The following is a 27592-nucleotide window of genomic DNA, read 5'->3' on the forward strand; positions in this document are numbered from 1 at the left end:
TGTACTCATACCCTACAGATTTCTCTGCAATGCCCTGCACCCTGTACGAATACCCTACGGATTTCTCTGCAAAGCCCTGCACCCTGTACTAATACCCTACAGATCTCTCTGAAATGCCCTGCACCCTGTACTAATATCCTACAGATCTCTCTGCAATGCCCTGCACCCTGTACTCATACCCTACAAATCTCTCTGCAATGCCCTGCACCCTGTACTAATACCCTACAGATTTCTCTGCAATTCCCTGCACCCTGTACTAATACCCTACAGATTTCTCTGCAATTCCCTGCACCCTGTACTAATACCCTACAGATTTCTCTGCAATTCCCTGCACCCTGTACTCATACCCTACAGATTTCTCTGCAATGCCCTGCACCCTGTACTAATACCCTACAGATTTCTCTGCAATGTCCTGCACCCTGTACTCATACCCTACAGATTTCTCTGCCATGCCCTGCACCCTGTACTCATACCCTACAGATTTCTCTGCAATGCCCTGCACCCTGTACTAATACCCTACAGATTTCTCTGCAATGCCGTGTACTCATACCCTACAGATTTCTCTGCAATGCCCTGCACCCTGTACTAATACCCTACAGATTTCTCTGCAATGCCGTGTACTCATACCCTACAGATTTCTCTGCAATTCCCTGCACCCTGTACTAATACCCTACAGATTTCTCTGCAATGCCGTGTACTCATACCCTACAGATTTCTCTGCAATTCCCTGCACCCTGTACTTATACCCTGTTGACTTCTCCTGTGCTGGCTGTACCTGAAGCTTTGCTCAAAGCACACAGTCATGTAATCCCACAGGAAGTCTGTGCTGAGAGACGTGAAGAGAAGATTGACCGTCTTCACAATTTCTGAAGCATTCTTGTTTTCCTTAATTGCACTGCAAGACAAAGTTATCACAATAAGATATTTTCCTTTGAACAAGTGATGTCATAGCAACAGGCAAATGGTAGGAAAAGACAAAGAACTGAATTTAACTAAAAAGGTATTTTCTTTAATACTCTACTTATCCATCTTCCTAAGTCTTCCTTAGTGGAACTACTCAATTCCAATTCCCCAACTTTTGAGCATCTCTAGTCTTAGAAAATGGTCCTTTAGATTAGAGCTCAGAAGGAGTGGTACATACAAAAGGTATTTGGACAACCCTCCTAAATACTGAGTGCAGGTGTTTTCAATAAAGGGTACTTTTAATATTACAGCATACAAAGACATTTTAGACAATTGTGCACTTCGAACCTTAGCAACAGTTTTGGGGAAGGCCATTTTCTGTTCCCTAAAGACATGGTTTGAGGAGTTTGGTGAAGAGGAACTTGAGTGGCCTGCAGAGAGCCCTGACCTAAACCCTAATGAGCACCTGAGGGATGAACTGGAATGCTGATTGTGAACCAGGTCTTTTTGTCCAGCATCAGTGACTGACCTCACAAAGTAGTTTTTGGTTGAACGAGTACAAATTTCAACATACAATATACACTTCAAAATCTAACGAACATCCTACCGGAAAAGTGGTGGCTGTTACAGCAGCAAAGAGAAGCCCGCTTCGTAATATTACCCATGATTTGGGAATGTCCAACAACATCATATAGATGATGGTCAAACATTTGTCCATATCAGGGGTGGACTGACCATTCAAGAACTCGGGCACTGCCCGAGGGCCCGAGGTCAGTAGGGGGCCCCATGAGATGCCCCTGGTACCTTTCATAGGCTTTTTTGGGTGTGGTTTGAGTGTGGGCGAGGACACAGGGGCCCCATGATCTCCTATTGCCCAGGGGTCCCATGAGTTGTTAGTCTGCCCCTGGTCCATATATTGTAAAGGTAAATTCACAAAGAGTTCAGCACATCCGTTTAGTCTTTAGATGGTAAGGATAGTTTTACTGATAGTTCCCTAGCCCACCTAATGAACATATTTTGTGGTAAATATACTAGCTATATTTTGCCAGGGAGTGTGTGGCGGATGAAACAATAGTGGGTTTATTTTCCTGGCTGGAAGTCAGCTTTAAAGCACGTATGGATTTTATTGCATATTTACATTGCTGTTCTCAGATTGGATGGAGTGGAGATCATGACACCACCGCCCTGCTTCCACCTCATCCAATCAGAAAACTATTTGCATTCATTAAAAAATATAGGCGTTCTGTGAATGGAACATCTGCTAAGTGGGTGACTGCCTGTGGTGACTATGCAGCAAAGCAGCTGCTTGGCACAAGACCCGGAAGACCGAAGTGATAACTGTAGTAGCAGCAACTACTACAGTGAATTCCAGCTTCCACAGGGATCCCACAAGTTAGGAACATGCATGCTTACATTGGCCTAAGTTGGACCAATATAACTGCAATAAAATCCAAACCTGCAATTGAAGTAACCATCATTCTACCCTGTGTAAGCAAAACATAAACAATAGTCACTAAACTGCCCAGGGTCTATATTGTGGTCAGTCGGGCTAATCTTTTTTTCATCTAATGCACTGGTGCTGCTCTGAAAGGACCTAATTTGTGATACAAAGGCAAAGCATATGAATATTAGACAAAAAAAATTACAAGAATTCTGATCTTGGCACGTCCCTGCAATTCTTTTAATACCTTATGAGCTGACTGCCAGTCTGGGCATAGCTCAGCTTTATATCTGTCCCCAGAGCATCCCGGCAGTACGCATAAAAGGCTCTAATCACTTCCAGGAACAAATCTCCTACCACAGGGGGACCTGATGAAAAATGGAACATCATCAGCAGTGCAGCATATAACAAATTCATTAAAACATATGATGAAAAAGGGTCAACCCCCTCCCCTGGATATCCAAACTACATATTGACATTTTATATCCCCCAGTCCAGGTCTGCACACTTGTCAGGCCTAACTCTCACCAATCTTACATCTTCACCATCTCCCACATAGACAAAAAATTATGATCTCACGCTTTTCAAACTAGGCTGTCCAATTACTGTGTATTATACAAGATGCAGAATCCATTAGTGGCGTATGAATCCTTATTCGGCTTTGTAATGGCATCAGCAGTTGGAAATTCTGATGGGAAGATCTCAGCGCTGCAGTCCTCAGGGAATATAGCAAACAATGTGATTCAACTTACCAGCTACCACACAGAGCAGAAATAGCAAATATTTTAGGTAGACATAGCCGTAAAGATGGAACAATTGTGTAAAAAGAAGGTGCTGGCCTTTTAAATGTAAGTCAAAAAGTAACCATGCAAAAAATTGTACAAACACATATAATGCATCAATAAATTCCAATACAATGTAACTGAAAAATAGTGTCCATCAAAATGTGCAGAAAAAAGTCCCGTGTCACCACATTCCTGTGTGAAAATCAATAACTGAATCTTCTCCACCAAAAAAAAAATAAGTATGTGCTCCACCACGTGTACAGCTGAAATGCCAACTCACCAGAACAATACAGCCAAATACAGTTTTGTAGACAAACATCCACAATTATTAATGCAATTATTTCTTCTCCATAAACTGCACTACTAATCCACGTATAGATGTTGTCAATGAGAGAATCTCACCAACTCAGCAACAAATGGAGAGAAAGCCTAATAACAGGGTAACATAGTGTAGTAATTTATTAAGATTGGTAAAATCACAAAATAAAAACATGTCAATGCGCTCACATGATTGTGACATGATGTCAATGCGCTCACAGAGGGAGCTGTTTGTGTTGGTGCCCCTCTTGGCACCAAAACCATGCGAGTGTATTGACATTAAAAATGAGTTAAATGTATTTTAAAGGTGGATAGTATAAGTACATATACTCCGATCAGCCATAACATGACCACCTAACTAATATTGAACTGCCTCCACCGGCTTGCCTTCTTCCCACAGTGCATCCTGGTGCCATCTCTTGCCCAGGTAAGTGACGCACAGGCCAACAGGATGATATAAAAGGAAAAATACGATTCATCAGACCAGGCCACCTTCTTCCATTGCTCCTTGGTCCCGTTCTGATGCTCACATGCCCATTGTAGGTGCTTTTGGTCGTGGACGCGAGTCGGAATGAGCACCCTGACCGGTCTGCGGCTACACAGACCCATATGCAGCAAACTGTGATTAACTGTGTATTCAGTACCAGCATTAACGTTTTTCAGCAATTTAAGCTACAGTACCTCTTCTATTTGAGTGGACGACAAAGGCCAGCTTTCACTCCCCACATACATCAGTGAGCCTTGGCCACCCCATGACCCGGTTGCCGGTTCACTAGCTTTCCTTCCTTGGACCACTTTTGGATGGTCCTGACCACTGCAGACCAGAAGCATCCCACAAGAGCTGTGGTTTTGGAGATGCTCTGACCCAGTTTTCTAGCCATTTCAATTTTCCCTTGTCAAAGTCACTCAAATCCTCACACTTGTCTATTTTTGTATTGTAAAGTGCTGCACAAACTGTCAGTGCTATATACATTCTGTATAATAATTTTTTCTGCTTTCAACACATCAACTTCAGGGACAACATGTTCACTTGCTGCCTAATATTTCCCACCCACTTTCAGGTGCCATTGTAATGAGATAATCAATGTTATTGACTTTATATGTCGGTGGTCAGAGTGTTATGGCTGATTGTCGTATGTTTTGATATCAGCATCCTGCAATCTGCTGCACAGCATCAATCAGAGGGATTGCAGGAGGGATGGGCACCACAAGCTGCCAGTGATGCTTTGCCATAGCGTAGATATGAACATGCTGACAGGAGGAGAAATCAAAGTGTGCAGGTGCTGTTCCCTCAATGCCCAATCTGCAGGCTAGGGTTGTGTCCTTTACCAAGCTGTGCTGCTGCAGTTGAGGTTGGGGATCTGGCACTGGTGTCTGGCAGAGATGTCTGTACCACAAAACTGGCTGAACAGAGTTATAAATCCATTGGCAGCTAGCGTTTACTACAAACATGTATTTAGCTGCTAGGCTGGAATTCAGCTTTCAGCAAAATGTTAGGTGGGAGAACAGAAAGATGAAAGCCACACCATTGGGAGACACAAATTATCAGCAAGTAATGCACCGGTGAAGCTGTGGAAGTACAGCTTGCGTTACCTATCTCAGGCTTGTCCAGAAGACTAAGGAGGATTCGGAAAGGCTTCAGATAAACCTGCAGACCTTGTTCAGAATCTGAGTACAGGATATTCTGGTGTAATATCTGCAAAAGTGCCTGGAGGAAAAAATATGTTGAATTGTTATCACCTTTTATTTATATAGTGTCAGAATTTTCAGCACTGTTTTACAACAGAAATATGTTGTTAAAGTGGAACTCCAGTAAATTATATAGAACATTTCTTCATTCCACACCCGACACTTTTTAAAATTAATTACAAATGTTTAAATTCTCTTCATACATGCCTAAAGGGTTAGTTTACCTTTACGAGAAAACTGCTTATGCAGGTAAGGGGAGTCTGTAGATAAAAACTAATTGTGCAGCTTTTATCGAAGTTCATGATGACTTATCTATAGATGTAGGTCATTTACGGATCTCCCGAAGCTTGAGTGAAAAACTCCCAAAAATAATATTATTGCATCCTGCTTTGTTGCTAGGACATTGCTAAGACACTTCCAGCTGTTACTACTCACCCCATCATCACAGGAGTGAGCTCTCAAATGCTGATCTCAAAACTACTGCATCAGGGGAGAGAAAGTGCATGTGAGGGGTTTTGAATCAGAGGAAGAGCTCACTCCTATGAAGGTCCAAGTTGCAAATTTTTTTTCCTTACCTACAGACACCCCTAGCCTGCATAGGCAGCTTTTTTGGTAAAGGTGAACCATGCCTTTAAACAAAGGAGACACCTCTCTTCTCCCTGTGGGGGACACTCTCCAACTACAGAGGGTCGATGACAATCTGACACCATTGGCTCTCTGCAGTCTTGTATTGTAAGCCCAGGCTGATGTGGTTGATGTGGTGACAAACCCCAAGGGTGTGTTCATGACAGCCTGGGCTCACAATAAGTAGGTTGACCAAACATGGCCATTATTCAACGAATGCTGGTTTTCCAGCAACACCGTTCGACAGAAGCTGGTCGTTAAGACCGACTTCTGTTGAATAGCCAGTGGTACTCATGTACCGAAAGTCAGTTGGCTCCTGTTGAACCGACCGACTTTCAATACACGTGTACCAAGCTTTAGAGCCTACCATCTTCCAGGGAACAGTGAGAGGCACAACCTTGAGATGAAGAGTCAGCAATAACGATCCAAAATTTAAAGGATTTTCTTATAACACTGCTGAGAAAGGTCATGTGATTATAAAAGGGTTTACTGTCTTAAGCAGAAGTTGGTTTGACAAAAAACACTGGTAAGGTTTACTTCAATAGCTGCAAAGCAGGAGCATGTTCGGATCTGTACTAAAATAATAATATATAGTGCAGCGCTGGTGTATTAATTAAAAATGAACATGCTAAAATGAATACAAATAAAATAGCTCATAAAGTCCTTCCACAATTAAGTGACCATAGGTGTATGAAGGTCTTCCTCCTTATTAAGGTGACTGGTATCAGGTAGAAAAAATGCGCACTCACCGACCGCACATTTTAAATGCGCCTGTGTACACTCTTATGCGAATAACCAGCCAGACATGCAGATCCTAAGGACACATGGACCATCCCTCTCAAATACTGACATCGGCCTTGGGTGCAGTACTATACCTCCAGGTACAAAGGGCCCTTTTGTTCCAAACGATAAGCAGGCAGGGGTCCCCCTCCTGGTCCCAGGTACTCAAGAAGTGGTAGATGCAGATCTGAAACCCTCCAAAAAGAGGGTCAAGAAAGAGGGAATGCCAATAGTGTAGTAGGTTCAAGAACTTTATTGGGTCAACAGTAATTAGGCCAGGGTCGCATGTACACACAAATACCGTTAGCCGTCAAGCAGACTGGTAAATATGAAAATAAACATGTACTAACCCGGCAAAGATCAAAGACCACCGGACCTCCTCGTGGTCCCAGTGGTTAGGAAGTCACACTTGCTACTGGCTCCTCCTGAGGCCTTTCGTGCCACAGCACTTCATCAGAGGGTTGGATGCCATTAGCAGTGTGACAGAGAACTTCCTTATTTAAATGCGGTTCGCGCATGCGCGAAAATCCCGCTCTATCGCTCAAAATCTAAAAAATCTAAAAAGGGATAATTTATGATGCCAATGGAATAATGATATTTCTATCTATATTTTTATCTATATTTTATATCTTATATTTTAATATATATTCCCTGAAATACCTGTGTTTTTCGGGGCTTTTTGGACATATAGTGGCCCGTTTAACATGGAGCTTCTATGTATACATATGGGTACCGGCTTAGCCCCTATGCCATGGGTACAATTACTGTAACAAGGGATACCTGGCCCTCATAACATAAATAGTGGCCTATATTTTGGCCACCTATTTGGGGGTGGAGGTTCAGAGCGGATGGCATACATCCAGACCTGAGGACTTAGGGTTCTCTGATGGTGCCATTTACCCCTTCTCTGTTACCCTGCACTTATCTGGGTGCGTATATTCTGGCCACCTATTTGGGGGTGGAGGTTCAGAGCGGATGGCATATATCCAGATTGGAGGTTCTCTGATGGTGCCATTTACTTCTCTGTGTCTAATCATGGGGAACCTGCACTTATTTGGGTGCTCCACATGTATTTCTTCCCGACGGTTGCTTTGTATGCATCCCCCAGATAGCTGCTGCTGTTTTTCTACAGCTCACTGTCTGTTGATCCATGGCAATATGGCGGCGATCGGGCGGCGCATGCGCAGTTCGTTTCTGCACAGCCGCGATCCACGGCAAAATGGCGGCCGTTCGCGCATGCGCGGTCCCATTTTTTAGATTTTGAGCGATAGAGCGGGATTTTCGCGCATGCGCGAACCGCATTTAAATAAGGAAGTTCTCTGTCACACTGCTAATGGCATCCAACCCTCTGATGAAGTGCTGTGGCACGAAAGGCCTCAGGAGGAGCCAGTAGCAAGTGTGACTTCCTAACCACTGGGACCACGAGGAGGTCCGGTGGTCTTTGATCTTTGCCGGGTTAGTACATGTTTATTTTCATATTTACCAGTCTGCTTGATGGCTAACGGTATTTGTGTGTACATGCGACCCTGGCCTAATTACTGTTGACCCAATAAAGTTCTTGAACCTACTACACTATTGGCATTCCCTTTTTCTTGACCCTCTTTTTGGAGGGTTTCAGATCTGCATCTACCACTTCTGGAGTACCTGGGACCAGGAGGGGGACCCTTGCCTGCTTATCGTTTGGAACAAAAGGGCCCTTTGTACCTGGAGGTATAGTACTGCACCCAAGGCCGATGTCAGTATTTGAGAGGGATGGTCCATGTGTCCTTAGGATCTGCATGTCTGGCTGGTTATCCGCATAAGAGTGTACACAGGCGCATTTAAAATGTGCGGTCGGTGAGTGCGCATTTTTTCTACCTGATACCAGTCACCTTAATAAGGAGGAAGACCTTCATACACCTATGGTCACTTAATTGTGGAAGGACTTTATGAGCTATTTTATTTGTATTCATTTTAGCATGTTCATTTTTAATTAATACACCAGCGCTGCACTATATATTATTATTCTTGTTTAAAGGTCCAGTGATTCCTTAGAGTGTTCCAGCAGCTGAACTATGAGCGCTCGCTTTATCCACATGCCATAATTGATCTGTACTAAAGTTTCTATTGTTATTATAATATACACTATCTTGCCAAAAGTATTGGGCCGCCTGCCTTTACCCGCACATCAACATTAATGGCATCCCAGTCTTAGTCCGTAGGGTTCAATATTGAGTTGGTCCACCCTTTGCAGCTATTACAGCTTCAACTCTTCTGGGAAGGCCGTCCACAAGGTTTAGGAGGGTGTCTATGGGAAGGTTTGACCATTCTTCTAGAAGCACATTTGTGAGGTCAGGCACTGATGTCAGAAGAAAAGAAGGCCTGGCTCTCAGTCTCCACCCTAATTCATCCCGAAGGTGTTCTATCGGGTTGAGCTCAGGACTCTGTGCAGGCCAGTCAAGTTCCTCCACCCTAAACTCGCTCATCCATGTCTTTATGGACCTTGCTTTGTGCACTGGTGTGCAGTCATGTTAGAACAAGAAAGGGCCATCCCCAAACTGTTCCCACAAAGTTGAGACCATGAAATTGTCCAAAATGCCATGGTATGCTGATGCCTTAAGAGTTCCCTTCACTGGAACTAAGAGGTCAAGCCCAACCCCTGAAAAACAACCCCACACCATAATCCCCCTCCACCAGACTTTACACTTGGCACTATGCTGTCAGGCAAGTACTGTTCTCCTGGCAACAGCCAAACCCAGACACATCCATCGGATTAACAGACAGAAAAGCATGATTGGTCACTCAAGAGAACACGTCTCCACTGCTCTAGAATCCAGGGGTGGCATGCTTTACACCACTGTATCCGACGCTTTGCATTGCATTTGGTGATGTAAGGCTTGGATGCAGCTGCTCAGCCATGGAAACCCATTCCATGAAGCTCTCTACACACTGTTGTGCTAATCTGAAGGTCACATGAAGTTTGGAGGTCTTTAGCTATTGACTCTGCAGACAGTTGGTGACTTCTGCACACTGTGCGTTTCAGCATACACTGACCCCGCTCTGTAATTTTACGTGGCCTACCACCTCGTGGCTGAGTTGCTGTTGTTCCCAGTTGCTTCCACTTTGTTATAATACCACTAACAGTTGCCAATAGAATATTAAGTAGCAACAAAATGTCACGGATGGACTTATTGCACAGGTGGCAACCTATCACGGTACCACGCTTGAATTCACCAAGTTCCTGAGAGCGACCCATTCTTTCACAAATATTTGTAGAAGCAGTCTGCATGCCTAGGTGCTTGATTTTGTACACCTGTGGACCTGGAGGTGATTTCAATGATTTGGAGGGGTGTTCCAATAACTTTGGCAATATAGTGTAAATAGTAACTCATCCATGTACATTGCAGGGATTTTAACAAACTTTATTGCAGATTCCTACCTTTTGTTTTTTTTTTTCTTTAAGAAATATCTGTTTGTTTGTCTGTGTCCATATGAAAAGTGAATCTAATGGGAGTGATTTGATAATTATCAATCAGCTGCTCAACCTGCAGGACTCTAATGAGGAAATTGTTAGAGTCTGCATCTCTTTAGATGAGTATTTCACCAAAAATGTAATTTTTGTTGCAGGGAATGCCCAACATCTGACTTGTATCTTAGTGCAGACTTCTGGGAAAATCAGTCAGCCAATCACACAAGCAGGAAATGACATATCTGCGGAGCGTTCTGTACACCATCTGTGTACAAAACACTTCTAGGTTGCCATATTGCCTTGCATTTTGCAGAAAATTACAGGACTGCTGATTGACAATGAAAGGTCATTTTAAATAATATTCAATTACAATATGACTTGTATAGCCATTGTATATATATTTTTTTTTTCATTTGCAATTTTTTTCCCATGAAAGTGGAGTTACCCTTTAAGTTTCCCAAAGATGGATCAAAATTCAGCCTGTTCTGCAGGGACTGCCCAAACTTTGATCCATCTATGGCTGTTTCCACTTGACAGAAGTTGATCTAACAATCGACTTTTGTTGAACGGGAATGTTGGAAATTTTTCATTCAATTAACAGCTGCAGTGCTGATCAGTGTATTCTGGCAGCAACAAAGTACCTGCTGTCAGAATACAATAGTACAGAAAGGAGGATTCCTCCACCCATCTCACTTATATGGATAGGCAAATCCTTTCTTTTTTTTCAATCAGCCCTGTGGCTGATAAAAAAAACAAAAAACAAAATAACAATCCATCTACGGCCAACCCTAGAATGGTCTGTTTTTTTGTCAGCAAAACTGGAGTTTCACTTTAAAGTGATTGAAAAGCTTCATTTTTTTAACAGCAAAAATTATATACTTACCTGCTGTGTGCAATGGTATTAAACAGAGAAGCCCTGAACCTCCTCTTCTTGGGTCCCCCGCTGGCATTATCCACTCCTCTTGTCTGTGGGCCCCCATGGGAAGCCACCTGTGGATTTGCTCCTGAGCTGTGATGTCTAGGTCCACAGACACAGACAGCACAGCTCAACCCCACCCCCATGGCTCCCACTTCTGCCTCAGTGAGCAGAAGGAGAAGAGATCACTACTACAAATGGGAACAGTGCTGGATCGAGAAAGGACTCAGGTAAGTATAAAGAGGAGTGAGGGGGCGATACAGATACAGGGACATTTTTAACCTTAATGCAGGAGATGCACGAGAAAAAATGTCCAGCCTTTATAACCACTTTCACTTTAAACCAGAGGAGTTGATGCAAATTTCTGGTCCACAATATGGTCTGAATTCTCTGTAATGAATTTAGAGATGAAATGTTTGAGTAGCTTCAAGTTTACAATGTAGTATATCACCCTTACCTGGACCAATAAGTCTTTTGAGTATTTGGAGAAAAAGCAGGAGACGTATTCTTCTTCTCCCACAGAGGCCTTTAGTTCTGGAGCTACTACTCCGCCTTTAATATCTGACCCTAAAATGGTGAACACCGTAAATAATTATCTAATAACATCAGAAGCCAGTCCACAATTTGGCCTTTATCCACAAATTCCATACAGCAATTATGTAACCCCCTTCAGCCAATCATATAACAATATATCGTATCACATAGAGTATATCGCCATACCCCAGATGCCAGGGCTGGGTTGAGGAGTATTATTATTATCACATCGAGTTTATATAGCGCCAAAGGGTTTGCTCAGTGCTGTACAATAGAGGGGGGGACAATACATGAAACAGTACAGCAACAACAAACAGCACACAAGGGTTAGAGGGCCCTACTCTTTCGAGTTTACAATCTAGGAGGGAGGGGGTAGTGGTACAGGAGGAAGTGGCTGTGGGGGATGGAGTGGTAGGAGGAATGAAGGAGAACGTCTGTTAGGTGAGGGTGGGGTAGGCTTCCCTGAAGAGGAGGGTTTTCAGGGAGCGCCTGAAGGTGAGGAGGGAAGGTGACAGTCTGATGGATTGGGGTAGTGAGTACCAGAGGATGGGGGAGGACCTGGAGAAGTCTTGCAGTCGTGCGTGGGAGGAGTAGGCAGTAGAAATGGCTGCCTTGGGCACTTCAGGGGGTGGGGACAGGGAGGGTGTCAGAAAGGGCCTATGCTACTGAAGTGAGAATTCTTGGAGGGAAGGGAAGGAAGGGGGTGTTGAAGTGCACATTTAGCCTTTTCGCATTGGGTGCTAAAGGGATCTCGTCCTGACACTGCCAGATATGCTCCAGTAGTTCCAATATAATATGATTGGGGGGAATACGACAAAAGTACTGGACCAGGATCATACATTTTTAAACTTATGGTTAATATCTTTACTGTTTATATAAAATGTACCAAAATGTTTAATTCACAAATAAATATTGCTTAGAGGATCCACTCATAACACTAGTGTCAAAAAGCACTAAGGAAGGCACAGCAGAAGGCGTTTCGCTCAGACTTTTGCTCTCTGGTTGGAAATCTGAAGTGTAACCCTCCAAACAGAGTAGGCAGGAAGGGGGAGGAGTCTATGCTCTTGTGTGAGTTATAGCTTTTAAAGTGTTACTAAACCCCAGACCCTGCATTCACTATATCTGGTCTCCTCGGACCCTGCATTCACTATATCTGGTCTCCCCAGACCCTGCATTCACTATATCTGGTCTCCCCGGACCCTGCATTCACTATATCTGCTCTGCCAGGACCCTGCATTCACTATATCTGGTCTCCCAGGACCCTGCATTCGCTATATCTGGTCTCCCAGGACCCCGCATTCGCTATATCTGGTCTCCCAGGACCCCGCATTCACTATATCTGGTCTCCCAGGACCCAGCATTCACTATATCTGGTCTCCCAGGACCCTGCATTCACTATATCTGGTCTCCCCGGACCCTGCATTCACTATATCTGTTCTCCCCGGACCCTGCATTCACTATATCTGGTCTCCCCGGACCCTGCATTCACTATATCTGGTCTCCCCGGACCCTGCATTCACTATATCCGGTCTCCCTGGACCCTGCATTCACTATATCTGGTCTCCCCAGACCCTGCATTCACTATATCTGGTCTCCCTCGACCCTGCATTCACTATATCCGGTCTCCCTCGACCCTGCATTCACTATATCTGGTCTCCCCGGACCCTGCATTCACTATATCCGGTCTCCCCGGACCCTGCATTCACTATATCTGGTCTCCCCGGACCCTGCATTCACTATATCTGGTCTCCCACAGTACACACAACATGGAAATGCAATTATTTTAGTAAATGCAAACGGCCAAATACCTTTTCTCATCAGTAGTATATACCAGTCTTATGACTTCTATCAGTGTTCAGCTGAGCACTAGTTAAAGCTTGTAGGAGGAGTTTTATCATTCTCCTCTGACTGTCCTATGAGGCTGCATAACCCCTGACCATCTGTCTGGACAGTGCTGATTGGCCCTGTGCTGATCACAGGCACCCTCCCAAAGAAAAAATCTCTTTACCCATACACACTAAACTGAACATGTGCAGAGTGACTCCTAGAGCTCTGAATTGGGGACAGGAGAAGAAGGGGAGGATCAGAGAAGGCAGGATCAAACAGCCTTTTTACACAACATGAAGGATTAACTCCTTAGGCTCCACAGCGAGCATAACAAGCATGCTTTACTGCATAAACAGACTGATTTTACTGTTAAAGTAACACTTTAAGCTCTATAAACAACAAGTTGTTTTGTTGTTGTGGAAGTAAACGTGAAATGGAGCCCATAGCGCCACCTTCTGGTTGAGAGTATTAGTATAAAGCATTACTTATTAATTAATGAATTTAAAAATATATATATTTTTAAACTAAAACACTATACAATAAAACAAAGAAATTTCTTTAAAATGGTCTGGTCAGTCAAAAACGTCACATAGTCTACTATAATACCTAACACACAAATTAAAAATGTAAATCAATGGTTTTTTTTTAATTCCTAAATTTAAATCTGAACTCTGTGAAGGTAAAAACATTGACTATGTCAGCCCCCTGTAAGGTATTTTGTAATAAGAGAACTCATTAAAAAATGCATTTTAGGGACTCTTATTATTTTTTTTTATCCCTTTCTGCCCTCTCCTTAGCGCCACCACAATAGCAGGGGATGTTTCCTTCACACCTCACTGATGTACTGTAGACGCGTGCTATCAATCTACAAGTCCCGTAAACCCTCCATAAGTGGTTATTATGTGGGCAGGTCCTTGGGAGTATTTTGGGTGGTGATCTGGCTGTTGGCAGTGGATCACCCTGACAGAAACCACCCTTGTAGCAGGCAATGCCTTGCACGTCGCCTATGGATGTGGCCTTCTGGCTCTTTATATTGGCTGCAAGGCCAGCTCTGTACTGCACATGGCACTATTTTTTTTATTTGTCAGGTTTTTATCACGAGACTTTATGTGAGACGGAGAGTAAAGGTCATCAAGGAACCTGCCCTGACGTTGGGGGGAGGTTCTGTGCCCCTCTCCATCCGGAGGGGGCAGTGTCTCTCTTCAGGGGAGCCCCTCACCAAGTACTTGGTGAACTAGCGTCGGCTGGTCCCTAAAGAGTGGGGTCCACCTGGCTTTGGCCTAGGTAGACTATGGTGTACTCTGCCCCTGTCAGGAGTCTTGTGCCCTAGGAGGGTCAGAGGCCCTTCCTGTTCAGAGGTCTGGACATACTGTACCCTCTGCACTGTTTTCTGTGCTGTGATTCACTTTCTTATGTTCACGAGGGTTTTTGACAAAGCATGGCACTGAGGAGTTTAAAGTGTTACTAAACCCCGGACCCTGCATTCACTATATCTGGTCTCCCACAGTACACACAACATGGAAATGCAATTATTTTAGTAGATATAAACTGCTAGATACCTTTTCTTATCAGCAGTATATACCAGTCTTGTGACTTCTATCAGTGTCCAGCAGAGCACTGGTTAAAACTTGTAGGAGATTTCATTCTCCTCTCATTGTCCTATGAGGCTGCAGAATCCCTGAACTCTGTCTGGACAGCGCTGATTGGCCCCTGTATTGATCACATGCTCCCTCCCAAGAAAAAAACCACTAGCAATATAAACCAATCTGAGCATGTGCATCTTGCCCCCAAGGCTCTGTTCTATCAGCAGACGGATTGGGGAAGGTAGAAGAAGAGGGGGATCAGAGAAGAGAGGATCAAACAGCCTTTTTACACAATGCAGAGGATTAACCCCTTAGGTTCCTCAGTGAGTATAACAAGCAAGTTTTACTGCATGTACAGACAGATTTTACTGTTGTGGGTTTAGTAACATGCCTTAAGCAGGCAATGGTGACATAACCACATGAGTACTGCCCATAGCGAACAAGAGACAGCTAAGTGACCAGTCACTCACCGTAAAAAAAAGCAACAGCAAAGACTGGTCACCATAACAAGAAACTGGACAGGAGCAGCTCTCCCCATCCCCAGATGTTCAGCCAAAAAGCTTAGGGGAGCACACAAATGAACTCCTGAATGTATCCATCACTATAATATATAATTTTTAGTGTACAGTAAGTATATTAGCGCTTATGTATAAATAATGTTTTGCCAACAGCTATCAATCTTACTTTCCTGGAAGATTGACAGCAGAAAGCTAGCCGGTTCATAAACAAAACAATTCCTTTCATACAGTTATTACACAAGGCCTTAGTTTGCTTGAATCTCTAGTGACAGGTCCTCTTACCCAGCAGCCATGCAAACAGCCTCCTATTCAGAGACATGTCTCTTCTCAGGACAGTCTGGATAGCAGCAGAGAGGATGTGGATGAGTTCTGACCGCTGCAGTGACATTGGACAGACATCGGACTCCTACAGACACAGAAAAATGAAAGCGATACAAGTCATTTGGTGTAATGGGGACTAACCTCTAAATTTACTTCATGGCACAGGAGGATGGTGGACACATCTGTGTGCTGTTATCAGCAGATGTCTACGAAATTCCAGCATAGGCACAAAAGTGGCTACACCCCTTATAGCAAGCATCTTCTTGCAGACATGTAGTGCTGGAGAAGAGAGAGGGCAGGTCTGACCGAGTTGTTGATTACAGACTATAATGGACAGTGTGGTCAAACCATGCCGCCGCCACCGCTCGTAGTATGCCCTCCTCCAACCCAATGCTCTCTGATCCCCCTGTCTCTGAGTGTTGCAGGAGGGCTGATTGTGTGTCGTCCTGCAATGTCACTCTCCCACAGCCCTTCTGTTCTCTCTTCATGATCTGTGCTATTGTTCTACTGTCCCCCCTCCTTCTCCCCAGCCAATGAGACCTCTGTGTCCTGGCTTCCTGTTGACTTCATTGGTGGATTTTCCATTTGGAATGGCGAGTGGGGAGGTAAACATGCCTCCGGTGTTTACAGCCTTCTTCACTTTCTGAAGGAACATAAAAGCACTAAGCACCTGCGAGTTAATTCATACTTAAGGATGGTTCACACCAGTGCATTCCTGTACAAGTCACATGCGATCCAGGTGCTGTGCGATTTCAGCCCATTCATTTGAATGAGCTGAAGTCATACCGGGCCGCAGCAAAAGTAGTGCATGCACTACTTTATAAAACACAGAGCAACCAGATAATGCACCATTCAATCCAGTGCAGGCAAAGGCACTGTGTTTGCAACCTGCGCTTGGGGTGTCATTAACATTGCACTGACACCTGCTCTGCAGATCGCAAGTGCAGTACATTTTGAACAGGGTGCGGGACACGTGTTTATCCTACAGTGTTCTGGTTTGAACTGACCTTCTTGGAAATGCGTAAACATGATTGTCATGTTTACAATCTCATGCAGTTTGAGAATGAACACAGGAGAGCTCAGTACTGAGAACTTCTGTGTTTATTCGTAAGTGCAGAGCAGCAGGGAAGAAGGACATTAAAGACTCTGGTCAGTGTTGAGGACTCACTCACTGTTGGAATGTGCAGGACAAATATAAAAGTTGACTCAGATTATCATTAGTCAGATTCTAATGTATAATGGAATTGTCAGTTTTGGGTGGACTGACCTTTTATTTACAAAATGTGTTGTATGGCAAAATGATATGCTGTACATTTTTGTAAACAAATTTATTGTTTCACATTTTAACTTTTTTGGCAAGCTTAATAACTGCTGGAAAATCTGCTTGTTTGGCATCATTTAGTAATTAACTAACATTTATTTCATTAGCATTTGAGAAAATGCTGATCTTTCAGGAATGAATGGGTGGTTTTATGAGGGTGAAGGCTGGCAGACAAATCTATATTGTGCCTCTCCGGGGCCCAGATCAGTTTCTCTTACCAGACATGTGTGAAAGGGGAAGAAGAAGAGCAGGATTTCCAAGGTGTTCCTCTGTACAAGAACATTTGAATCCATTACCGAGATACAAAGTGATTTCATCTAGGAGGAACAGAAAAACAAATATTAATGTCTGCATACACTTTTACAGAACATGAGCTCAATAGTGCTTCAAAGTAGTCAAAGAAGTGGATTGTGAATTAGTCAAGCAAATAGTAGAACTATGGCTTCCTATTAAAAAAAATGTGCATACTAAACTTTGGTTTGAAAAACAGTCTATTTAAGTTTGTAACTTTAAGGTGACACCCAACTCAATGCGTATGCCCATATGTGGCAGTGTTTACCCGTACATGGGTGCACAGTTGTTCCGTGTATCCTCGTGTAGACAGTTCCATTGATTGCAATTGGGTCGCAGTGGATGCATGAACACAGCCACTGTTCCTAACTTGACATCTGTGTGGTAACATGTGCATGTCCCTAAACTTACACCAGGGGCATACTTGGTTGGGGGGCAATTGCCCCCCAGTCCACACTGATGCCCCCTAAAAAGGCCGTACCACTTCTGCTGCAGACATGTCTAAAGGCTTCTTGGTGAAGAGCAGTAAAAGTCCCTGCAGGTGTCCTACCGAGTGCAGGATGAGGACAGAGCGCAGGCGGCCCATCCCTTTGGCATGAATGGTGTAAGCCGTGTTCAGGCAGAGGCAGACTTGGCGCCCACCTGAGGCTCTCCTTCCCCGGCCAACCCTGACTGACCGTTTGGGTACCCGGAGTCGGTGCAGCCCTACCCGCCCGGTGAGCAGACAGTACCTGGAGTGGAGCTTCAGCCTAGGATGAGGGTCGGCAGGAGGCGGGGAAGAGGGAGGGGGTCCGAGTTGCTGCACCATGGGTTTCTGGGTTGTACCCGTTCCCTGGGCCTAAAGTTGCCACTCAGCCCTTGGACTCACACAGTGTGTGTTCAGGGCCGTGCTCCCGCATGGATGTCAAATTGGAAGCAGCAGTTGTGTCCATGGAGCTAGGTCATCCCATTTCACATCAATAGGTTTGCCTGCACGAGGATGCACAGAACACAGCCTTGCATGGACATACACATTGATATGCCCTGTGAATAAGGCCTAAGTATTCTTAATTTTAAAAAGTCCCCCCTATTGTTCTCAGCTTCCTCCAAATCTCCAAATGTTTTTGCAGCTGCGATCTGACTTCCTATTAAAGGGTGACTATGCAAATTCCTTATGTATGTAGGAATGTAGCCACCCTCTCTTACTCATTCCTGAGATGGACTATGAGCTATGGACTATGGGATTTGTAGTGTGCATAGTGCAGTGCACATTACTGCAACTAATGTGAACTTCTCGTTCCAAGCAAACACAAGTAAGAAGGAAAAAGGAGAGGTTTGGGAGCTCAAATATGTTACAAGGAGGCAGAAAAATGCAGCAAGAAACTTTTTTTTAGTGGGTGTGTATGGATAAAATGTGTAGAATAAGAATATGGTTTAGTGGTACTTAATTATCAGTGCATCTGCAGTTTTATCTTAGTCCCCAGCAAATTCCCATAAATCCTGCCTGTAAAGTCCACCTAAAGCAGCTTCCTGCGATGGGGTGGCAATGATGCTGCACTGCTCCTAAGTTCAGAGCAGAGTTGCCACTCTTGTGTAGGCTGTGCCTGCTTGCACCACTTTTAGATGAAAAATGTTGCAGGGGGTGTGGCTACCAGTATTTTCATTGCTGATTTGCAAGCCTGTAGCTTGGCCACACATAGTCCCTTCTACGTAATAGTCTGTGTCAGAGATTGCACAGTTAACGCACCCTCTTCTCCCATGTGACAGTGTTCAGGCATGGCAATTGGCTACTCAGGCCTGGACATTGCATCTTGGGAGTAAGAGAAAAGCACATGCGCCCCCTTTCCCAGGAACTATCGGATGTTCCCCTATCCAAATGCCATTGTGCAAATGTCCCATGACCAGTCATACTCACAGCCAGCTGCTTGTCATTCCCCAGCATGTAGCTTTGAGATTTGGGTGGTGAGTCTCTGTTGATGTGACTGACCACAAAGAGGGAAGCGGGGAGGCGGATGGAGCTGCTGACCAAGACACTGCCCCACAGGGAGCTGTAGAATACTTCATGGCCGACCACCATGGAGAGTTTCTGAAGCAACACATCTGTCCTGGGAAACACAAGGAACACAGAGGATTCAGTATGACCTATATGACCAGCAGTGCTGCAAGCCTTTGTCACAGTAGACATTCACAAGTATTTAAAGCGGAACTAAACTGTATCTGAGCACCACAAACTGACATCACTATTTAGAGGATACGTTCACCTTTTGAATAGGTACAAAAAATGTGCATTTATTATTTTTGTCCAAAGGAACCTGGAAAGCATTGCACTAGCGATCAATAGATCGCTGATGCCATGCAGGTCTCCTGCAGACCTGTCAGAATATCTGCTTACCGTACAAGGTTGTAAGAACAAGCAGACATTCTGACAGGAAGCTTCAAGGAATTACCATGGCACTCCACAGCAATGTGGTAGTTCATTGAAAACTACAAGCCCACAGCCACTAAGGTTGGGCTTGCTGGGACTTGCAGTTCATTCATTCACAGAAGTCTGTGAATGATTGATGTGGCTATGTAGGGGGAGCTCCACACAGCCACCCTGTTTTCAAATCTGACAGATAGTACAGAAATCTCCTCATACTATCTGTGTGTGTGGGGGGGGGGGAGGGGGGGGGGCAGCAGGTGGCAGATGCAGCTATGGGAAGTTGTTAAATGTTCCACCCTAAAAACTGGTGGGACATGATCCAAAAGGCGAACTCATCTTTTAATTCATTTTTATTATTCCAAGGAAACTCACCCATCCATACATGTCTCATGCTTTATGTTTTTGAGAAATCACTTTGAGAAACACCCCCTATCATTTCTGGCTGTTGCCATCTTGAGAAAAGAGCAGGTGATTCATGTAGCATTTACTTTTTGAAACTCATCTGCCCTTAGATCAGGCATGCAGGCAGGAGGGTGTGCTTAGCTGAGAAACCCCCCCCCCCCATCCTGAAGACTCCTGGGATGTATGACATTATTTTGGCCTAAGCCAGAAACCAGGAAGTAACTGAACAAATGCAAGGAAACAAAATTGCAAGATGCACGTAGCATAAGGATTAAAAATAGTTTATTGTTATTATTATACAGCAGTGGTTCTCAACCTGTGGGTCGCGACCCTTTTGGGGGTCGAACAACCCTTTCACAGGGGTCGCCTAAGACCATCGGAAAACACATATTTCCAATATGTAAAGAGCAGCTACTGTGTAGAAAGCAGCTACTGTGTTGAAAGCAGCAGTATTGGAGGTAAAACGACACTCATGAATTATAATTACTGGGTAAATAATTTTATGGTTGGGGGTCACCACAACATGAGGAACTGTATTAAAGGGTCGCGGCATTAGGAAGGTTGAGAACCGCTGTTATACAGGATTTATATAGCGCCAACAGTTGGCGCAGCGCTTTACAAAACAATAAAATACAAGAGGATAAAGAGGGCCCTGATCATAAGAGCTTACAATCTAATAGGGTGGGGCGAGTGGTATAAAAGGTTATAACTCTGAGTGATGACCTGATGGAAGTCATAAAACTAAGGCTACGTTCACACTAGCCTTGTGTGCAGGCGGCAGAGAGGCGTTTGGGAAGCGTTTTTACCGCTTCCCAAACGCCTCTGCCAATTCTGCACATTACAGCACATGGTGCTGTTCTAACGGGAGCGTTTGCGTCGCGTTGCGTCGCGGCAAAACAGACGCCTCTGGTCGAGTCAGGAGGCTTTGAAGCCTCCTATTCTCGTCTATGGTGCCACTCCGCAAACGCCCGGCCGGCGTTTGCGGTGCGGTTGCGACGCGGTTGCGGGGCGTTTGCGGAGCGGTAACACCACTCAAACTGTATTATAGGCGTTTGTGGGGCGTTATTAACGCTCGGCAAACGCCTAGCAACCGCCACTAAACCGCGCATGCGGCGTTTGCGGAGCGTTTGCCGAGCGTTAATAACGCCCCACAAACGCCGGACCAACGCTTGCCAAATGCTATAGGGGCGTTTGGCAAGCGTTGGTAAAACAGCCAAGTGTGAACGAGCCCTAATGTTGATTGAGAGAGTTAAAGTACAGCTAAAGGCAAAACTTTTTTTTTTTCATTTTGGACAGAGTGGAGAGGAATTAGAACAACCGTCAGTTTTTATTGCTGCCTGTGTCCTGTTAAGAAGAGTCACCCTCTCTAGTTGTCCTGTTTATCATTAACATTAAAAGTGACAGTAAAAAAAAAATCCCACATTTTGGGTTGTTTACAGAAAAGTAACCGAGGGCAAATCTTCCAGTGGGGACACTAGTTCTGGTGACCTGGGGGTCCCCCAAGGAATTCCTCTTATTTGCAGGGATTTCATCTCATTGCCTGTTTGGTTATGGTACAGGAAGAGAAGGGAAATCTCTTCAATGGGACACAGATGGCAAAAACTAAACTGGCAGGGGTTATAATTCTCCCTTACTCTATCCAAAATGAAAATAACAATTGCCTATAGTTCTAGTTTAAGTTCCACTCGAAGGCCTAGTTTACCCAAACTAGGTGAAAATACAGCATTGTATTACAGTTAGGTAGATAGACAGTATGTAGGTACCTTTCCTTGCATTCCCAGCAGCCCCAAACCACTTTCAGACCCCCCAAGAAACAACTTGTACATATCAGTAATCTCATACGATGCTTTGCCATGTTACACACCATTGTTCTAAATGACTGCAGTACCTCCATTTCATGTATCCTTTGTGAAACTACACAATCTACAATACGGCAGACTTCCACCCCTATCCAAATGTCACAAACAGGGGCGGACTGACCATTTGGAAACTTGGGCACTGCCCGAGGGCCTGGGGTCAGTAGGGGGGCCCATGAGATGCCCCTAGTACCTTTTTCATAGGCTTTTTTGAGTTTGGGCAAGGACACAGGGGCCCCATGATCCCCTATTGCCCGGGGGCCCCATGAGTTGTCACTCCGCCCCTGGTCACAAAATAGAATTCTGGGGGGAGCTGGAATCATCAGCGTCTGGGATTCTATGTCAAGAACACCTAAAAACAAGTCATCAATGGCAGCTCCCATATTTTATCTAGACAGGTTCCCTTGGAAAGCATTTAGCAAAGTCTGAGAGACTACAGGGCTAAGTATTGAAAATTAGTACTAAATGCTTGCTAAAGCTTGTTAAAGCAGAAAAAAATGCTAGCAGGTAGGCTTTCATAGAAGAGGTTCTGCTTCTTCTGCAATAAAGACTTTTTCTGCCTGCAGCATTTTTTTCGCTGCATGCACAGTCCATTGTACAATCTCCGTATGAGGCGGGTGGTGGGAGAAAGTAAGATCCCCGGGGGACCTATGGCTTCATTTCTGCTTGAAATACCTCTTGAATAAAACACTCCTCACATTAGTGTAAAATCAGAGTGATCACTAAAGGCATTTTTTTTTTTAAATAAAAAAGAAGCTATTATTTCGCTGATCTGTGCAACGGTATTGCTCAGGAAGGTTGATTTCCTCCACTTCTGGCTGTCCCTGCTAGTACTCCTTCCTTTAGGTGCCTCCTATAGCAAGCTGGATGTTAAAGTGATACTAAAGTCTTGGGGGGTTTTTTTTTTCTCCTTTTAAAATAACAAACATGTCTATACTTACCTGCTGTGTGCAGTGGTTTTTCACAGAGCAGTCCGGATCCTCCTTTTCTCGGGTTCCCCGCAGGCTCTCGTCGGGTGCCCCCACAGCAAGCAGCTTTACAAAGAGCTGCAGCTTGGCCCCACCCTTCCCTCTCCTGATTGGCTCACTGGCTGTGATTGACAGCAGCAGAAGCCAATAGGGTGTGAGAGTCCCTGGAGAACTTATACTCTTCTAGACATCGCTGGATTGAGAGGGGGATCAGGTAAACTTTGGGGGTGGGGAGACATAGAATTCATGAAGGTAAAATAACTTGAGCCTTTATTTATTTATTTCAGGTACTTATATAGCGCCATCAATTTACACAGCACTTTACATATATATTGTACATTCACATCAGTCCCTAACCCTCCAGGGGCGTACAATCCAAGGTCCCTAACTCACATTCATACATACACATACTATGGACAATTTAGATAGGATCCAATTAACCTACCAGCATGTCTTTGGAGTGTGGGAGATAACCGAAGTACCTGGAGGAAACCCACGCAGGCACAGGGAGAACATGCAGACTCTAGGCAGGAGGTGCCGTGGCTGGGATTCGAACCAACGAACCTAGTACTGCCAGGCGGAAGTGCTAACTATTTAGCCACTGTGCTGCCCCAGAACCACTTTAAGCAGGCATCTGTCTGCACACTCTCCTGTTGGGTACCGAGCTGAGCTGTGTGCATCTATAGATGTACACAACGCCAGTAAGCAATGCCTTCACTTCATTCTTCTCAGAAGTTTGACTGATGGCAGCAGGGGCCTATGGCTCTGCCACCCTCAGTGTCTCCTATGAAAGCAGGAAGTGAGGGCAGTAGGACAGCGCTGGAGTGGTGAAAGGAGTCAGGTAAGTATTTAGGAATGGGGGGAGGGGCAAGCAGTGAAGCACTTTTACCTTAATGCAGAGAATGTATTAAAGTGAAAAATGTTTGGACTTTAGTACCACTTTAAAGGTGAACTCTGGCCTTACCTTTAATCTAGCCCAGTGGTACAGGCTTCTCTCCTATACTGGGATGGCTTACTCTGTTTTCACTGCACACTGTGAGCATCTCAGTGTGTACTAGAAGCTGCAGCAAGCCAGATCAAGCCCAGCTTAGTTTTTAGTTGAAGACATCCTGCATCATCTAGCCCTTTCCTTCCCAGCCAAACTGACCCTGGCCCTCTCTTTTCGTAGTTCTTTCAATCATGAAGGCCCAAGACTCACAGGGGAGCTTTACCTATGGTGGTCTGCACACCATTGTAGACTGTCTAGGAATGCCCACTACTCCAGACTGACATCCGTCAAACAAGATATTTTAATATTTCCATAACTCCTCCACTGCTTGCACCAGGGTACAGGGATCTTGAGATGTGTGCTGGACACAGTGATGTTTTCAGGAAGCTATGTGCACCATTGCATAGAGAAGCACAGAGACTCGGTGGTGATGTTACTGGGTTTAAAACATGGTACGTAGTGAAAACAGAAATGTTTTATTAAAAGAAAATATTGGCTGATGAAGGGAGGAAGGAGGAACCAGAGAAGAGAAAATATAAGCAGATTAAACTTCAACTTTAAAAATATCACCATGCTCTTAGCTTTGCAGAACCATTACTGACTCGGCACACCATCGTGTGGACTTGTTTTAGCCTCCTGATTATGAATGTGCGTTCTGAGCCAGCAAAGGGCAAGTGATGTTTAAAGTAGTTGTAAACCTCTAAAAAGAAAAATGAACAAAGCATATCCCTCTTTAGTGTGTACTTGCCTCAATCCAAAGCACCTAATGTGTTTTTTATCTGCTGTCTATTCCCTCTGTTATCTGCACGTCACACATATTGCACTACCTTCCCTACTCTATGCTGTGCAGTGTGTGACATCACATCCCTGCCCCCTGCCTGCTGGAACTCAGAAATGCTGTGTAAAATGTGTGCTTTATGAGGCTGTAGAGGAGAGAGGCTGCAGATAAACAGGTACATCTTATGTGGGAGGATTTGTATCACCTGATGCTAGTCAATTCACTGGATATATGTAAGGGTTTCCAACCACTTTAAAAGAAACCTGTACTGAGAAAATAAAAAGACTGCCATTTATGACCTCTCCCTTTTGAAAATGCTGGTTGCTTGGCTGCCATACTGGTTCACTGGCTTCAATACTTTCTGAGGCACCGAAATGAAACAAGTATGAAGATCAACAGTTTTGTCTTCACACTCTTTTTAATCTGCATGCTTGCCCAAGGTCAGTGACTGAGAAAGCCAGAGACAGCCAGACAGCAAGTGTTCTGGAAGAGATCAGCAATGGCAGCCTCTGTATCTGATTCGTACGTGTAGAGTATAACTCAGGGGTGCTCAACCCGTGGCCCCTGGAGCCCTCTGATGTGGCCCGTTACCTCGAACCAGGGAAGTGCATGTCTGGGGTCGGCAACTCATTGATCGCAATCTGGGCTTGCCAACCTGCCATCCCAGAGCATCAGGGAGCACCGAGCCGGTGCAGGCAGTGGAGGAAGCAGGCGGCTGCAGAGGGAACAGGAGCCACATAAGTCGAACCTTCCTCTGTAGCGCTAGCTCCTGTCACAGGTGGAGTTATGCCAAGTGCACTTCACCTGCGACCTTTCTAGTAGCCTGGAGAGCGATGCCAGCAGAAGCCGGAAGAAGAAAATACGTTAGTATATTAAACAACATATACACTGCACTTCTGCCGTGGCGATATTAGCGCCTATAAAAGGGTTAACTACTAGGCTACTTTCACACTGATCTGCGGGTGCATCGCTGTGCACTGCGGCTTTGCTGCGGGTTGGTTGCAATGAGACATAGACTTCTATTATATCCTGTGGCTTTCGTGCGCTTTCTGAAAGTGCAGCAAAATTGCTGAATGCGGAAAGTGCACCACAGCCGCCAGATATAATAGAAGTCTATGGCAAAGAGCGGCTAACCCACAGGAAAACCAGAGTGCACTGCGCTGTACCCGCGATGCGCAGTGTGGAAGCAGCCTAATGAGGGGGCTCAGGACAGCAAGGGCTTGTTTACATTTGTGGTTTGGGGAGGGAGGGTGGTAAAACTCTACAGGTGAGATGTGTATATACCACCTCCCACAACCACTGCTGTAGGGTGAAGGGTTGCACTCCAGGCGGTCTGTGTGCCCTCCCTGACACATTCTGTTTTACACTTGAACAGGAGGGGCGGCATATACAAGAACTGATCCTCTTTTATTTCCTCCAGCAACCACAGAAAGCCAACATCTCCTCTCCCTCCTGCTGGGATTCAGCGGCTGCAGGAGGAAAATCTTCATTATGCTATTCAATATAAACAATGCAAAATTCTGAACCATTCCATTGTGGCCCGCGACCGGTTATCAAATCACTTAAGTGGCCCCCGTTCTTCAAAAGGTTGGGCACCCCTGATATAACTAATGCTAGTACTAGTAAGTACACTGAGCAAGAACTCCAGTAAACAGATAACTCTGCTCCCACCTGTCATAGATTTCCGATCCTTCTTCCAGACCCGGGAGCAGTCCAGTGATGAACGCCTGGAGACTGGGCAGTAATGACCTCTGAAGAGGCAGGAAATAAGTCTCATACAGACCTAGGAGAATCGGCTTCACAGACATGGCTGCATGGAACAGCAGCGGAAAGAGGCCGGAGCTGCAGAAAGAACAATAAACAAGATTAGGAGCTGCAAATCAAAAATGTATATTAACAGGGGATTGGGCAGCACAGTGGCTAAATAGTTAGCACTTTCACCTGGCAGAACTAGTGTTGTTGGTTCAAATCCCAACCATGGCACCACCTGCCTGGAGTTTGCATGTTCTCCCTATGCCTGTTTGGGTTTCCTCCCGGTCCTCTGGTTTCCTCCCACTCTCCAAAGACATGCTGGTAGGTTAATTGGCTCCGGTGTAAATTAGCCCTAGTATGTGTATGAATGAATGTGCGTTAGAGACCTTAGACTGTACGTTCTTTGAGGGTTAGGATCTGATGTGAATGTACAATACGTATGTAAAGTGCTGCATAAATTGACAACACTATACAAGTACCTGTAATAAATAAATAATAGATTAGGCTGAGATTAACGTTAACCAAAACTCAAAATGGGAAAATTTGCTATTTTATAGGGAACATCTAGAAAAGTTAACTATGTCTAATCAGTAGCCTGAAAAATCTACTATTTGTCTTAAAGGATAAGTTCACCTTTGGAACATGTTGCAGGTTTCATCCTTTTTTAGGGTGCAACATGTAACATGTTCCAGCCCCTGCACCTTCTCCCGCCCCCGATCCCCCCCTTTCCTGAGAGCAGGCCGGGGTTACTCTTTCTGCACCCACTGTCACAATTTAAAAAGAGCGCAATGCGAGTTCTTTGACTTAATGAACTACAAGTAGCCGACGGCTTCTAGTTCTCAATGAACTGCAAGGCAGCTGGTGAGCACTCTCGTAGTTCATTGATTCTTCCTGCATTCAGTAATAGCCAGCCAGCTGACTGAATGTCTGAATGGCATTGAACTGCTCATCGTAGGTGCAATGTTTTAGAGACTGCATAGTAAAAAAAAAATAATAAATGCACTTTTTTTTACCTGTAAAAAAGATGTGCATTTATTATTTATTTATTTTTAGAAAAAGTGAATTTATCCTTTAACCATTAGCCGCCCGGCCAATGGATGAATGGCGGCGTGCAAAATCCATTAGCGTTCTGGGTGGACGCCATATGG

The 27592-nt window shown here is 44.7% G+C and overlaps 1 protein-coding gene across 1 annotated transcript in view; it reads right to left on the reverse strand.

Moving 5' to 3' along the window:
* Window positions 1–27592, reverse strand: part of DOP1B (DOP1 leucine zipper like protein B) — a 227720-nt gene that overhangs the window by 84268 nt on the left and 115860 nt on the right. The window contains exons 4-11 of the mRNA XM_089677928.1: window positions 26364–26534; window positions 19194–19383; window positions 17227–17325; window positions 15649–15772; window positions 11362–11471; window positions 5041–5155; window positions 2592–2712; window positions 776–895 (exon numbers count right to left, since the gene is read on the reverse strand). Of these exons, the coding sequence (XP_089534054.1) occupies window positions 776–895; window positions 2592–2712; window positions 5041–5155; window positions 11362–11471; window positions 15649–15772; window positions 17227–17325; window positions 19194–19383; window positions 26364–26534 (1050 nt within the window). The remainder of the gene's footprint in view (window positions 1–775; window positions 896–2591; window positions 2713–5040; window positions 5156–11361; window positions 11472–15648; window positions 15773–17226; window positions 17326–19193; window positions 19384–26363; window positions 26535–27592) is intronic.

This window comes from Staurois parvus, unplaced genomic scaffold (assembly GCF_062004578.1).
Source record: "Staurois parvus isolate SC_StPar_1 unplaced genomic scaffold, SC_StPar_1.0 ptg000195l, whole genome shotgun sequence".
Taxonomy (NCBI): Eukaryota; Metazoa; Chordata; class Amphibia; order Anura; family Ranidae; genus Staurois; species Staurois parvus.